Source organism: Lolium rigidum, chromosome 7, assembly GCF_022539505.1.
Source record: "Lolium rigidum isolate FL_2022 chromosome 7, APGP_CSIRO_Lrig_0.1, whole genome shotgun sequence".
Lineage (NCBI taxonomy): Eukaryota > Viridiplantae > Streptophyta > Magnoliopsida > Poales > Poaceae > Lolium > Lolium rigidum.
The window spans coordinates 345345718-345362058 of NC_061514.1; the positions used below are offsets into that span (position 1 = coordinate 345345718).

A 16341-nucleotide genomic window follows, 5' to 3' on the forward strand; every position below is an offset into this window, starting at 1 on the left:
CGACGGTGTCCGCCTCCGCCGTCCGCCCGCTCCTCCGCCGACCGCCCGCCCGACGGCTGCCGCGCCTCCGCCATCAGCCTCTCCTCGCGCTCGCGCTCGCGCCGCCGCTGTTCGCCCCGACGGCCATCTACTACTGGTGACGTTATTCTGGAGGAGTGGAGGACTGAGGAGAGATATGGCGTGATTTGGGGAAGACCCCGCCGCCCCACTCTTCTCTTAACTGCATTTGGCCCACCTCTGTATTGTATCTGTATCGCGTGTGGGTTTGGAAAAGTAGATCAGCTGTTGTGTGGGCCCCAGCAAACACATGGACCAATGGCAGCCTGACTTCCACCAGGAGCATATGCCGACCGGTTCACTTATGCACTTTCCCTATGTGCATGTCTTTGTAGGTATCTTTGTTTCTAGTTCATCTTAATCCTTGTTCGATCTACATAACGGTGGTTTGGTTCGAGATGAGATCTACATGAAAAAGCTACGTCTTGATGTTGCGAATCTATTTCCACAACCGGTTTGGAGTTTCTTCTAGTTTTGAATGTCAATTTCATGTTCTTTTTGGAATTTTATGGTTGAATTTTGTCAAATTTGTGGGACTCGGTCGACCGTTTGAAATTTTGTTGGAGGGGTAAGTTCATCTTGCTATTTTAAACAACTTTCGTGTTCATTGTTTTTCATTTTGACATTCGTAGATGAGTGCTTCTTTGTCTCCCTAATACAATGTAGGAAGTTGTAGCTCTACTCGTATACGAAGGAAATTTCAAATGATCGAGTGTATAAACTCCAAAGAGAACACGAAACTGTGCTTTAAACACTCGACCAAACTTTTAACCGATCATGGGAATGAAATCACAACGTCAAGACACATCTTTTTCATGTACACTTTATCTCGAAGCGAACCATGGTTGTGTAGATTAGAATGAATTAAGATAAACTAGTGTAAACTTGATGCACTCAAATCCTCGTGCTACGTACTGGCAACCAATCGTCGTGCGTGTTTTTCTGTCATGGTGCACACATAGGCTTGTTAACATCCAAACTAAATGTAGAATATAATTTTAAATTTAATCCAGTTCATCATGGTTCAAGGAGAAAATCTTCGCAGATGTATAGAAAACGTTCAAGCAACCAAACCGACCCTTAGTTTCTTCAACTTATTCAGGATATGGACTCCTTTCATCCTCACATGTCTCTCGTCATGTCAAAGGGAAACTAGGACCGAGCAATCCGTTTGCGGAAGTTGACGTTTTGCTGCAACTTCCAGGCCATCCCTAATCTCTGCATGCCAAAATCTCACTTTTAAACGGGTCCTCCAAGTTTACACCCCCTTCAATCAAAGCACTATTGCTATCTCTCAGAACATAGCCCGATCCAGCCACACGATTTACCAGATCAAGTGAGCCATATGTGTTCACCGTTGTCCAACCACTAGGTGGAGAACCGAAGGATATGTTGCGTTCACCCGGTGAAGGACCGAAGGATATGTTGCGTTCATATGGAATGCGTTTGGTAGACTAGGCGTCCCTTGGCTCGCATCGGCTCAGCAGAAATCGGCTCGTTTGAGTAGTACGGTTTGAAACAATTTGGTTAGTCCACTCTGAATGTGTTGCATGTCAATCGTTGGGCAAGTTAGCTTTTACTCTAACCAATAGTATAATTTTAGCTATTGGTTATTCACTATGATGTTTCTGTTGGTCTTTCTCCCTTTGTAGATTATTGAAAACCTATGTGGTTCAGTGGGTTTGGTTATACATAATTATTAAGATACACCAATTATGACATCTTACCTCCCATCAAAAAAATATCTGCATTTTTCTATTCAACTTTATATTACTAGTAGTTGTTTGGGTATGGCAAGATTATTACTCCAGTTTTATTACTTAACATGGTAATTCCCATTATCTATCCTACCATGTTATCACTTTAGCTTCCATGTAATTGAATTTTCATCTTTACACACTGTTGTTGTTAAATCAGGTGGCACTAGGAGGCGGTGGTGCTACTGATGCTGCTCTCGCACGGCTACCGGCGAGTCGGGAAGTGGCGGACCCGCAAGCCAGAGTACCAGCGTGGGAGCAGCTAGCGGGGCCTCGAGGCGGTATGACGGGAGGAGACGGGTGCGTGTTCGGCTGGCCGGCATCGCCTGAACGAAGCGCGGGGGTGAGAAGTACGTAGGTCTTGAGAGCGTATGTCGCTGCAGCGGCGTCGCTCATGTGGGCGTGAGAGAGCCCGGGGAAATGTTTGGGACTGGTTTTAGATTAGTGTTAGGAGTGTACACGGGCTGAGTTGGAGCAAGATGATCAGATCCAAGGAGCATGGGATTTAGGATTTCGTGATATGAGACTTTTTAACAGTTGCGGAGCTTGACAGGAAAGGAGGGGGGGGGGGGGGGGGGGGGAGACAAAATACCAGTATTTGGGAGTGGGCAAAAGGCCAAAAACAATCTTTCTAAACAGCTCCAAAAAAAAATCTTTCTGAGTTTTGGACAAAGCTGGTGGGGGAGGCGCCCCCTCCCATCGAAACAAATTAAATGTCTGTATTTTTCTATTCAACTTAGATTACTAGTAGTTGTTTGTGTATGGAAAGATTATTACTCCAGGTTTATTACTTAACATGGCAATTCCCATTATCTATCCTACTACGTTATCACTTTGGCTTCCATGTAATTGAATTTTCATCTTTTCACACAACTGCTGTTAAATCATGTGGCACTAGGCGGCGGTGGTGCTACTGCTGCTGCTCTGCACGGCTACCGGCAAGTCGGGAAGCGGCGGACCCGCAAGCCAGAGTACCAGCGTGGGAGCAGAGGGGCCTCGAGGTGGCATGACGGGAGGAGACGGGGGCGTGTTCGGATGGCCGGCATTGCCTGGACGCAGCGCAGGGGGTGAGAAGTACGTATGTCTGGAGGGCATCCGTCGCTGCAACGGCGACGCTCATGTGGGCGTGAGAGAGCCCAGGGAAAATGTTTGAGACTGGTTTTAGATTAGTGTTAGGAGTGTATACTGTCTGAGTTGGAGTAACATGATCAGATCCAACGAGGGGATTTAGGATTTCGTGATATGAGACTTTTTAACAGTTGCGGAGCTTGACAGTAAATTGGGGGGGGGGAGAGACAAAATACTAGTATTTGGGGTGGACAAAAGGCCAAAAATAATCTTTGTAAACAGCTCCAAAAAAAGTATTTCTAAGTTTTGGACAAAGCTGGTGGGGCGCCCCCCCCCCAAATGTATGTATTTTCTATTAAACTTAGATTAGTAGTAGTTGTTTGTGTATGTGAAGATTAATACTCCAGGTTTATTACTTGACATGGTAATTCCCACTATCTATCCTACTACGTTATCACTTTGGCTTCCATGCAACTGAATTTTCATCTTTTCACACAGCTGCTATTAAATCATGCGGCACTAGGCGGCGGCGGTGCTACTGCTGCTGCTCTGCACGGCTATCGGCGAGTCGGGAGGCAGCGGACCCGCAAGCCAAAGTACCAGCGTGGGAGCAGCGGGGCCTCGAGGCGGCATGACGGTACGAGATAGAGGCGTGTTCGGCTGGACGCAACACAGTGGTGAGAAGTACGTAGGTCTGGAGGGCGTCCATCGCTGCAGCGATGCTCATGTGGGGGTGAGAGAGCCCGGGGGAAATGTTTGGGACTGGTTTTAGATTAGTGTTAGGAGTGTACTAGAAGGACCTGGCGCGCATTGTCGCACCGTATTTTGTTGTCTGTGTGTTGTTTCTCTTATGGTGCATATGGCATGTTTGACTTGGGCTCGTAACTTGTTGATGGTATTACTTTCAAGTAGTGGGAACAGATTCATCAATAATCGCCATCATGTACAAATTAATTTTATAAACTAAAACAATAACGAACTTCTCTTTCAAATGGATGCTATGAAAACCTGAAAATATAAAAGTTAATATGGTCTCAACTAAAACGACCAACGATTGTAAAGTGGCTTGCTTACCATGAGCTCATTGATCGTTGATACATGCACATGGTTTCGAGAAGTTTCCACGAGAAAGTGCATCAGACATCCAGACCTTGCAAAAACACCACCATTATTCCGTAGTCATAAGGACAAAAAACATGAGATAAGAAATTGAGGCCAAGCAATCATGTTATCTTTGCACGAATAGAACCAACAACACCGGAGAAGAACTAAGAGTTTTCACTGTAACAAGGTAGAGAAAAGCAACTAGTATCATAGTATGCCATATAAGAACAATCCAACATATGCATTGCTCAATTATCTGAAGTGCGACCACAAAAATAGAGGCACATTTGTCAAGAATAAGCATGTACCTATAAACTATGTAACCATAATCAAGACACTCATCTTATACACACAAAGAACACCATTGAAAAGCATAATCATGATATGAAGGAAATATATTATGTAGCTATTATTATGCTGACACTACGCTTAAAGAATGGACGCTTTGCAATTTGGCAATACTCAGTTTTTTCAGGGTGCTTTAGGGACTTCACCTAATTGCTTTAGGTAAAATAAACACAAGAAGATGTCATCATATATCACGTCGAGCATATATTTTGAACCGAAGGGTAAACCAATCGTTTCTACTACGAACATAAGAATGGAGATAATCTGAAACAGGACACTAAGTATATGACACCAATTCGCTAAAACGAACTAAGTATGTGTCACCTTAATAACAAAGTTGTATATTAACATATAGGATGGTCAACTCAATGAACTATCTAATTGCAAAATAGTGGGCTACCATGGGTGCTAACTATGCACCCATATCTACCCTTTAGGGCGTTTTGTTATGTATGTCATATACAAATTTTCTGTAACATATTTGGCTTTGTCAATGAAAGCCTTGACGTCGTGCCGAACAAAGAACTCTGGCAGCACCTCGTTTGTCACAGAACTGAGAGATCACTTTCACGAGTTCGTTCATGCTTCAGCACAAGACTTGTTTAACAAATACTGGCATGAAAATGTTTGCGATGTCAAAGGCCGTCGCAGAGAGAAGCAAAAGAAGCTGGAGCGGGTGCAGAAAAAAGAAAACCAGGCGACACCGGGGACGAAAATCCGCGCCGCCCCCGTCCTCCTCCCCGGCGACCCTCCGCCGCCGCTGCTGCCGGCGTCCGCTCCGCCGGCGTGGGGTGGCGGATCCGGGGCAAGCACGCCCCGATCTGGTGGTGAGGCGGGCTGTGGCGGCGGCCCGGCGGATTCGGCGGCGTTCGGGCCGTGTGGGCGGCAGAACGGCGACGAGCGCGGCCCCCCGGCCGGCGTGCGGTGCGGGCTTGGCTGGGGCGCCGGCGTGCAGCGCGGGGGTGGCCGGGGTGCGCGGTGCGCAGCCCTATGGGCAGCGGCGCGGGACGTTGCTTCGGAGGTGGTCCGCGGAGTGGCGGCCCGGTGTGTGCTCCGGCTGGTTTGACGGCCGCTGTGGCCGCGAGGGCGGCATGGCGGCTGGACCGAGGTGCTCGCGCTGCTGCGGCCGACGGCTCGGCCTTGGACCCCCGTGTTGGCGTCCGTCGAAGCTCCCTCTCTGTGGCGGTTGGCGGCGCCCGCGGAACTCTTCTCGGCGAGCTTGATAGGCAGCGATGGTGCGGCTCGGCTCTTCAGCCCGCGTGGCGCGGGTGGTGGCAGCGGAGCTTGCGGGCTCCTTGGTCTGGTTGTGGTGGCGGTGGTGGCTTGTGTGCGGCGGTGGCGCCGCTTCTGCGCATGAGGTGTGTCTGCGGAGTGCGGGCTGGCAGCGGTTTCGGTCTTCGTCTCGCTGTCCGGCCGCGTGAGGCCGTGGTGGCTCGTTTGCTCCGGGCGAAAGCCTGACCGCGCGGCGTCTGCGGATGTCGCCGTCCTTCTTGGAGGGCGGTCGTGGAGCTTTATGACCTTCGCTGCCTCGGGTTCACATCTTTCGGGCGAAAGCCTAGATCCCGCGGGATCGGACGACGACGTCGATCCTTCGTCGTGCCCCCTCTTGAGGGCGTCATCTTGAAGTTGATGATCCCCTTCGCGCCCTCCTGTGCCTCGACACACAGGGCATCTGGGTTGGCAGGAGGTCAACCGGAGATGCGGGTCTTCCGGGTGGAGACTTGAGAGGCAACGACGATGGTGGTGACCAAGGTCTGGTTGCGACAGGTCATGTTAGTCGGCTCCGTTCCGGCGTGTTCGAATGTCTTCGCGGTGGTCTCTTCTTGATGTGAAGTCGAAGCCACCCTCGGGTAGTGTACGATGACCTTCGAGGGGCGGTCCGGTGAAGGTCCTATTCAACGCTTGTCCTGCGCATCTCCTCTCTGAGGCTCATTGCCAGAAGCGAAGCTGCCGGTCTCTCTTCGAGGAGTCATATGTTTGGCATAGGCCGGCTTGAGCTTCTTAGCTTTTGTGGGTAGCCAGGATGGCTGGGTGTGCCCTTGTAGCGGGGTGTGTGGTCTTGGGTGTGCTTTGGCACTATTGTTGTTGGTTTTTGACTGGTTTTCTACTAAAAATCGGGCACCTTCTTCTGAATGAATGAATGAGGCAAAGCTTTTGCCTCCGTTTCAAAAAAAAAAAAGCTGGAGCTGAAAGCTCTTTGTCACTTCAGACTGAGGTGCCACAGTAGGAAGATGATACAACGGTAGTGCTCTGTTAGCCAAATGTTTTCACTGTCATTAAGCATAATCCTGAAGTAGAAAACAGTATAGTTACACTTTTTGATGAATGATGAATATATTATGTACAGTTGCAATGCTGACGTCCTTTTGACTTTGCAAAGCAGTCTATACAAGAATGGAAACACTTCTTCTGTAGAATCACGCTATATATCCAACTGATACCTTTTTGCCTATATATAAAAACATGTCCTAGTACTATCTATAAGTGCGTCACGAGTATGGCGACCACGACTGCGCTAACTAGTAACCTAGCGGAAGAAACGACCCAGCTGCTCCTCTGTGGTGCCATGGAAGGGTCCGGCTCTTTGTGGAGGGAGCTGAGCCTGAAATTGGGGTTGGATCCGTAGAGCATCTGCACGCCTTGCACGTCGTCCACGGTGAGGTCTGCCCTCTTCTGCAGCGCCTTGATGCTCGGGTACATGACCGCGTGCGGCGACGTGGAGTGCCCAAGTCCGAGGACATGGCCAATCTCGTGCACCGCCACCGACTCCAGGTCGATGGATTCTGACGTCGTTGCCGTTCCATCTCCCAAGTTCAAAGCCCACTGCTCCGACGCGTCGAGGTGGAGCCGCCCGTTCTTGGGGTAGGCATGGGCGAGCACGCCGAGCGGCCCGTCGAACGGCCCGCCATCGCCGTGGCTGCCCTTGTAGAACCCCACCTTGATGTCGGCCGCGTCGTAGTCGTCAGTCTCGACGAACGACACAGGTATCACCAGCGCCCACCGGTCGAACGCTCGCCGGAACACGGCGCTCACGTTGTCGTGCCGCAGGTAGCTAACGGTGGCCGTGGGCGACACGGCGTACGAGAGCACGATCGGTTCCGACCGCTGCGTCCACTTGGGCTTGCCCTTTAGCAAGGTGAACCGGCTGACCACGCCGGACACGCCGTGGTCGTCCTCGACGCCGCAGCGCGGGGACATGATCTGGTTGAGCGTGGCGGCGTCGAGGCTGCCGGTTACAGGGAGGCTGAGCCGGGACTGGTACCGCTTCACGGCGGCCTCGAGGTGCTCGTCGAAGGCGTCGGTCGGCTCCCCGCTTTGCTCCGCCCCGGCACCGGCAGGCATGTACCCGAACGTGGCCAGGTACCGCTTGAGCTCGCCGAGCCCCGTCACGCGGCTCCCCCGCCGCGCGTCCTGCAACCGCTTGAACGAGTGCCAGCCGTGCGCCGGCGCAGGCCTCGTAGCTGCAGCAGGGCCGGCGCAGGACAGGATCACCAAGAGCAGGAAGCACGCAGCCGCGTGGCCAAGACGACATGGAAACATCAGAGCCATGGCCCAGCGCGTGCGCTGGCCGTTATTCCGAGGTGTACGGCGCAGCTGGTGGTTATTCTCGTTACCAATCGCGCGCGGCAAAGAATCTCGTGCGTCTTCTCCGTCGTCGTCCTAGTCTCCCCGGCCCGGGTGGCCTTCGCGCGCCGCCACGCAATCGACGGGCCTACAAGATAAAATCCGAGCTCTGATGCGTCACTCGCGACGACCAAAACAGCTGCGAGCCGCCGTGACCTAAAATCCCAAACGCATATAGCGAGCTTGCATCGTGATCGCACCGGTGTGTTTATTACCGGAGAATATATGGAGCTAATCGGAGCAGTGTTGCACTCGGGCTTAGAGCAGGGTCTAACAGACCCCGTAAAAGGGGCAAACCCGTATAATAACCGTCGATTTGAGGGTTTCGCGTCTACCCGGCCGTCTAGCACGCCCCGTAAAAACGGTCCCCGCATCGATTTTTCCTGTTTTCGACTACGGGGCGGGTCGTCGCCCCCTACTTGTGCGGGGTGGGAGCGGGGATAGTGGGCGAAACCACTATCCCAATTCCGAAAGCGCGCGCGGACATTTCAGTTGTCCCCATCCTTCTTCCCCCGCGCGCCGCCGCAGCCACCCGCGCGCCGCCGCCGGAATCCGGTCAGATCCGCGGCCCTCCGCCGTCCGCCGAGCCGCGCCGAGCTGCGCCGACGCCCGCCGCACCTCCGCCGCACCCCGGCCGAAGTTCCGCGTCCCTCCGCGCGTGCCGCCGCCGTCCAGCCGTGTTCTTCTCCGCTGTTTGTCGCCGGTGAGTATTCCGCCGCGTTCTTGCTCGTTGCCGCCGGTAAATTGGTCGGATTTCGGGCTGATCTATGGTTCCCCGTGGTAGATGGCTTCGGAGGATGTGCACATGGCGGATTTGGAGGCGACGTCGACCGATTGGTCGTCGTCGGATTCGGATGATTCCGACATCGACGAGTTGCTCAACGACGCCGAGACGGAGATGATGGTGCTCCTGTTCGGCTTGAAGCAAATGGAGGACCGCTTGAAGCTGCTTGGATCAGCGGAAAGGATCCGTGATGGGGCGTATGTGCATTCCGCGGAACCGCGCGCTCGGCCACGAACAGCTGATGCAAGATTACTTCGCCGAGGTACCGACCTATCCTCCCCGCCTCTTCCGTAGACGGTACCGAATGCGTAGGTCTTTGTTCGAGAGAATCGTCAAAGATTGCGAGGCAAATTGCGATTATTTCAAGGAAAGAAGAAATGCTGCCCAAGTCATGGGATTTAGCCCATATGCAATTTGTCAAAAAACCCTGTTTTGAGGGGTTGAAAACTCGGACGAGCTAGCAGACCCTGTATACCCACCCCGTAAAACAGAATATTCTGTTTTACGGGGTGGGTATACGGGGTCTGCTAGCTCGTCCGAGTTTTCGGCCGGCGAAAACCCGATACAGGGCCCTCTACTCGCGTTATACGGGGCGAAATTATACGGGGCCTGTTAGACTTGCTCTTAAAGTATGAGAGGCGCACGGTCGCACGGATAGGAAGGCACAATTCTGCGTTGCCGCCGATGATTGGATTCTCGGGTGCTATTGCTGAAGCCGTCGGCCTAGGTTTTTTTTTCAAAAAGTATGTTTACAATTTTTCAAAAAAACTCATTTTTTATAATTGTGTTTGACTCGTTAAACTCTTACAAGGGGCATTTTTAACTTTAAGTACACTTAATTTTAGGTCACACTGCACTCGTGGTAAAATTTTCTGGTTAGTCACTCATCTTCACACAACGCCAGCCACAGTACGCTTACTTCATTTTTTTTCTTTCGGACAAGCTTCTATGAAATAAAAGACACCTTGCTGATAACGCTACCATATATATCCTATTATTAAACCCTACCCTTGATGTCACATCTCTTTATTTGTTGAATTTCAAACAATTACTTGTAAACAACAATAAATAAATAAATAATATTAATCTTTAATACAAATAACAATAAAATGTTTTTTGTCTTTTTTATTTAATATGGAATAAATAATATCTTTAAATCTGTAAATCGGAATTTGATACCTAATATGTCTAAATCGATTAGAAAAAATGAGAGGAATCTACATATGGCATCCATATCATAATGTGAATCTAAAAATGATCTTTTCCAAAAATCTGGAGCATTAGATCATATACGTGTAGTTCAAATCTAACGGACTTTCTACCAATTTGATAGGAATTTGTGTTTTTTTACAAGGGGTGGACAGAAATGTTTAAGATACTTCGGTTGAAAAATTGTGCATGTAAGATGGTCTATTATTTTCTAAAAATAAGTTGGTACCACTCTGAAACTTTATGTTGGTGGTTGCTTCACAAAACACCAAGTTTCTAGCACTCGAAAAATGGAAATTAGCTTTTTGGTGCGGTGAAAGGAAAGCTTCCTCCTGCAACATTGGTCTCCATCCCAAAATGCACATACGTGCACAATATGGGCACCTTATCACAAACTATGCCAGCCATAACATTGATCCTTCAGCCTAAAAGCCATGAAACATTGAATATGATATCTCATTTCTCAGAAGGTTTATTTGAGATATTTGCAATCTGATATTTTTCCTTCCAAATATGTCACATACACAGGAAGGTTTTTCATTGTTTTGATCGTTTTTTGGGTTTCTTATGAATGTTTCAAACTATGGTCAAAACGGCGGGATTGAAGATTTTTAGCTCGGGACCGAGCCTCGTTAAAATAGAATATTGTGAACCTAAAAATAAGATTTCCAAAAATTCATGAGCATTAGATCATGTACATATAGTTCAAATCTAACCGACTTTCTACCTATTTGGCAGGAATTATTTTTCAAGAGGGGTGGACGGAAATGTTTAACATACCCTGGTTGGGAATTTATGCCTGTAAGGTGGTCTAGTATTTTTTTTTAAAAGATAAGGTGGTACCATTGTGATACTTTGATTTGGTGATTGCTTCACAAAACACCCCGTTTTATGACTCGAAAAATGGAAAATACATTTTTGGTGCGACGAATGGAAAGCTTCCTCATGCAAGATTGTTCGCCATCCCAAGATGCACATGTATGCATAATATGAGCACATTATCACAAACTATACCACAATTCTTGCCATAACATTGGTCGTTCGGCCTGGAAGCGATGAAACATTGAACATGATAGCTCATTTTTGAGAAGGCTTTTTTGAGATATTTGCAATATTTCAAGTTTGATATTTTCCAAGATAGATCTTATTTTTCTGCAAATTTTGATATGTTATTTGTATTTTTCTGAGCTATAATGATTTAGTTATGATTTTTCTAAGATTAATGTAGTAAAATGAAAAATGGAAAAAAAGTTGTGCCGACGACCTGATGATGTTAACTCGCTGTCACGGCGGAGAGGTTGTGCCGATGGCCAGGCTAGGTATGTGCTAACGGCCGAAACTATGCCGACGGCTGCTGTCGGCACAAGGCTTCATGTACCGACGGCTTTCCGGTGCCGACGGTTCTTGTGTCTGCCTTGTAGCCTTATATCATATGCTACACACACGCACCCCACCCTCCTCCCCCAACCCTAACCCTGTAACATCCCAAAAATTCAAAACCAAACAAATAAATTTCCCTAGTTCCAAATTTTGGAACCAACAAAAACTTTTATTAAATAGAGTGGGATACATAGTGATCTTGCTTAATTCTTGTGTTATTGCTATGATTGCTTGTTATTAGTATTTGAAGTGATCTTAAACCCTAAACCTCACCCCTCTTTTCACCACCCTAGCTAAATTAAAATAAAAGGAAATTAAATAAGAAAGAGGCATATGTGCCTATGGCTATATTTATAAAACTTTACCCTAAGCTTTTCTACTTTGCTTAGAGGTTTGGAAAACCTTCATACACCTTACCTCGTACTTATCAAACCTAAGCCAAGTTGTTTCCAAAGAAAATAAAAAGGAACTAAAAATGCCATAGAGGCATATGAGAGTAAAATAGCAAATATGTGAATTTAAGAATCTTGACCCTAATACATGTTGTGAATGGTGGGATCACTCCTATATACCATTTCACCACTCAACAACACCAATTGGGTCAAGCCAAGTCAAATTAAAACTCAAATGCAACATATGCATAGAGGCATATGTGACACATAGCCATAATACCCAATTCTTGCCCTATGACTCTAAACCTTGACCACTTGATGTGAAACCATCTCTCAACCTATTATAACACTAAATTGACCCTAACCCATGTCCAAGTGAAGCAAGATGAACAATTTACAAGTTTAATGAAATATGACACATCACCTCTTATGTGTTATGGCCATTTTTGCAAATCTTTGAGCAAGACCATTTGAATTGGTTGCAATGGTCTTAAAATGTTTCTAAACTAATAAGAATCACATTAGAGTCAAGAAATATCAAATAAATTGGAGAGAAAGCAAATGGTGAGATAATCCCAATTTCACTCACATACACATAAGACCAATTTTGCAAATCTTCACCAAAGGCCACCATTGCTTGATCTATTGTTTGTAAAACTCTTATATATGATAAACAAACACAATTGCATCAAAGAAACCCAAATCAAAGCAAAGAAGAATTCAAATGCAACTTATATATGATAATGGCCATTTGGCCATTTATATTATCTTACCCACTTTGAGCTCTTCTATTAAGAGATTCTTAAACCAAACCCTAAAAACTCTTTGCACCTCATCCAAGACCTCGTCAAGGTGAACAACTTTCCTGTTGACCATTAGTGTTAAAGTTGACCAGGTTGACCAGTATGGATTTGACAAGTGGAGACTTTGAAACTATGTGAAGATAACCCCAATTTTGAAATCTCACAAACCTTTGCCAAAATGACCACCACCACCACCATTCCATCACATTAATTATATAAATGAGTTCCACCAAAAATATTTCCAAAATTCCACCAAAATGTTCATGCGGCCATTTTCACAAACACCTTGCATGCATAGTTTCAGAATTGCAACACACCCTTTTAACCTCTGGTCCAAAGCCTAAACCACTTTAACTTGGTGATCATCACACCCTGGTACCTTCCCTGCATCGAACCAAACTCTTTTGCTCTGATTAAAGTGAGGCAATGATCAAGTTTTCCTCCATGCCAAGCTCTCATGCCGGCCACCCTGCAAAACCCTACCCTGGACCTCATCCCTCCCTCCAACCTTGCCATCTAGAATCCCTAGACTGTACTGAGCATGATAGACATCATCTTGAGTCCAGGAGAGCACGCCAGTACCCTAACCGCATCGTGATCACCACGCACGGACGCGCCAGAGCGTGCATCAGCATGCTTCTGGACGCCGCAGTACACTGCCTCGCCCCATCGCGTTTGTACTCCCCTCCCTTTCTCCTCTTGCACGCGCACGGCCCTCTGATCCAGCTAGCCAGTAGACATGCTCACTCGCCGGCAGAGGACCAATCGCCGTCGACCTGATCAAAGTATTGCCGCGCCAGTACTGCAAAGCCTAGGACCTCCTCTGCCCGCCTCAGACCATCATCCACCGTGCCATCACGCTCACTAGCATCGCCTAGACGTAGCCTACACGACGCGACCCCTACCTTGCCCCTTCACCGCTCCAGACGGCCGCGCCATGATCGACTTCGCCCGCACCCCTCGGTCACCTCGCGTTCCTATAAATAGAGGCCATTTCAGCCCCCATTCTCCACAACAAACTTGCTCCCCTCCCTTCCCTTGATCTCCTCAAACACTCGCCCGTCCACATTGTGCAGTAGCCAGTCCCAATTTCGCCGGAGTCTGCCGTGACGGTAGCTCGACGACGCCGTCGATTGCGACCACCTCAGCTCCTCCTGCGACCCTCCCGCGACAAGCCATCGTCTCCAACGCCAATCGCCCGCCTCGCCGATCCCGCTGGACGCCGGTAAGCCCTCCGTCGCGACCCTGCTGCCGCGCCCAGGGTTTGCTCCCCGTCGATGAAGGAGACGAGTGTGAGCCGTCGATCTTCGTTATAATCGTGCGCCTGGGATTCGTCCATACCGTTTCGGCGTTATAACGCGCTGACGCCTGGGCCCCATCTTGTCAGGCGGTGTAATGTCCCAGGTTTAGAGACGATCGAGGGGTAGATTTTAGAAAGGGATGTGCATTGCATTGTAATTTATGGGGAAATTTCGCGCTTTTAAAACAAAACTGCATTGAAGGGGGACAAATTTCTCTCTCGACACCTTACAGGGTTAGGGTTTCGAGAGTGCGACAAACTTGCTCTTATCTAACTAAACTAGGGTTTTGAGAAGAGAGGGGAGAGTTTGCATCATAACTTAAGTTGCATGATTGAATTCAAACCTAAGTTGAATTTGAATTTCAAATTCAAACATCAAATAAATATCTCATAAATTCAATTGTGAGGAAATTCATTAAGTAAATTATAAATAATAAACAATATGAACAATTAAAATAAAGGCAAGCTCATTAGAGAAAACCTTGAGCTTTATTGATTATCACACACATAATACATTGTCTTTACAATATTCAGAATTGAATTGTTGAATTACAACACATTACAAGAATTAAATAAATAGATGAAATAAAAGGAAAATTACAAGTTATCTAAATATCCTAAATACTACAAGAACATCTTCACTTGATCTTGGACTTGATGATCTTCTGGATCATCTTGATCAATTCTTGATCCCTGCACACACACACACACACAACAAAGAGCACATTATGCCAAGTGGCATTGCCACTTGTCAGGTTAGAAATAAAATGGAATGGAGCAGATATGATCAAGTTCTGCCGAGCTGATCCATGCCACATTCAAGTTCCAGGTCCAAGTGCACAGCACTTGTCTACACACACACACGGCCGCTCACGTGGCTGTGTGCATGCGACACACACACACAGTGAGTCACCCAAAGGGAGGGGTGGTGCTGTCGACCAGCAAGAGCAAGCCAGCAGCATATAAAAGCTTTTCCAAGCCAAACCCTAGCCATTTGATTCAACCATCGGCAGAATTGAACTTGTAAGCCACCAAGAACACCAAGAACACCAAGAACACTTAGAACAGGAAGAACAACAAGCCACCAGAAACCATCCAGGGACAGTTTCACCAAGAACTGTCAGCTGTGAGCAAGTACCAGATGGAGTAAAGCACCACAAGCTTGCAAGGAGGAGCAGGGGCAAGCAAACCAAGCATCACGAAGCAATCCTCTACACCAACACTTAATTCTAGGAGCTGGAGTGAGGTATACCACACAAGAGCCCGAGCAGGATCATATCTTGCTCATACTTAAGCATGCTTGCATCACAGAGCACGTGAAGGGTAGAAAACCCCGGGTGTATCATCATTTGGTTACTAAACCAATTGGTGCCAGCAAGTACAACCAAGGCTAAAAGGAAAATAAACCAGGGAACACTCGGTTGTGACAACACAAGTGTCAAAACCGGAGAAATCCAAGCATGGATTTACTCCTTGCGACCATTCAGAATCACAAAGCACCTATTGACCTAGCTAAACCATCGATTGACAGGCAACATGTGCCTATCCTAATTATCAACATCAAGGCTATCGGAAATTCACTAAGTGACTAGCCGGTGAGCATCTATCCATCACGTAAAGCCACCAAATAGGGGAGCTATCCCGAGGCAAGCACATGAATACTACCAGGATCACCTCAACCACTTAACCAAATCCAACAAAGAAACCATGCACAGATATCATCACCCAGTAGGGTTCAAAAGGAGGGCTAGGGTACACAACCAAGTGTTGGCATCCATCTAACCCTACCAAACTCAATGAAATGATCATAACTGAAGAAGCAGCTCACATCAATTATCCATGTGATTAAGCCAAACTAGACAGATAATTGAAATACACAAGCAACCAGGCAATACATACACTTGCTAATGATCTAGAAGATCACCGCAAGCCACATCAGATGCTGAGGGTAAGCAAGAGCATGCACCAGCACATGCTTGAGTGCCACACAGGTCAAGTAAAAGCATCAGTGAAACACAAGCCATAGGACAGCAGAAAATCATCAAGCACTGATGATTATATGATCATCAGGGCTTGCCTTAGCATACAAAAGCTTGACAGGGGCAAGCCTGGCAGCAATCCATGAATCATATAAATGAAATAGCCACAGTTAAGCAACAGTTATATCACATACAATTACATAAATCATTTACAATTGTATCCAGAAGCACATCAAATACATGAGGTACCACTGGACCATGACAAACAAGTAAAATACTTCATGCTCATCACTGAATCATACCATCAAGCCAACAGTAATGCTCAGATGAGCAGGTTCATGAGTTAGAGCACCAGAACTAGCCACAACAACACTGGCACTTGCAAATTTGCAATAATAGCAATCTACAGTTAAGCCATTAAAGCATACATGATCACACATGAGTGTCGTGCAAGCATAGAAACAAGACAGAGGCACAGGGAAGAACCTAGCAAGAATAGTAAGCACTAGAATGACCAGTGGCAACAATGGCCAAGG

General features: G+C 47.5%; 1 protein-coding gene across 1 annotated transcript; it reads right to left on the reverse strand.

Moving 5' to 3' along the window:
• Positions 1-6812: 6812 nt before the first annotated feature.
• Positions 6813-7874, reverse strand: LOC124677061 (metalloendoproteinase 1-MMP-like). Its single transcript, XM_047213057.1, has one exon. The coding sequence runs from the start codon at positions 7872-7874 to the stop codon at positions 6813-6815; it is 1062 nt and encodes a 353-aa protein (XP_047069013.1).
• Between the last annotated feature and the right edge of the window lie 8467 nt (positions 7875-16341).

Bases quoted from the DNA above. Each gene is read 5' to 3' on its own strand.
- LOC124677061 (XM_047213057.1), bottom strand. From the start codon at position 7,874: ATGTTTCCATGTCGTCTTGGCCACGCGGCTGCGTGCTTCCTGCTCTTG.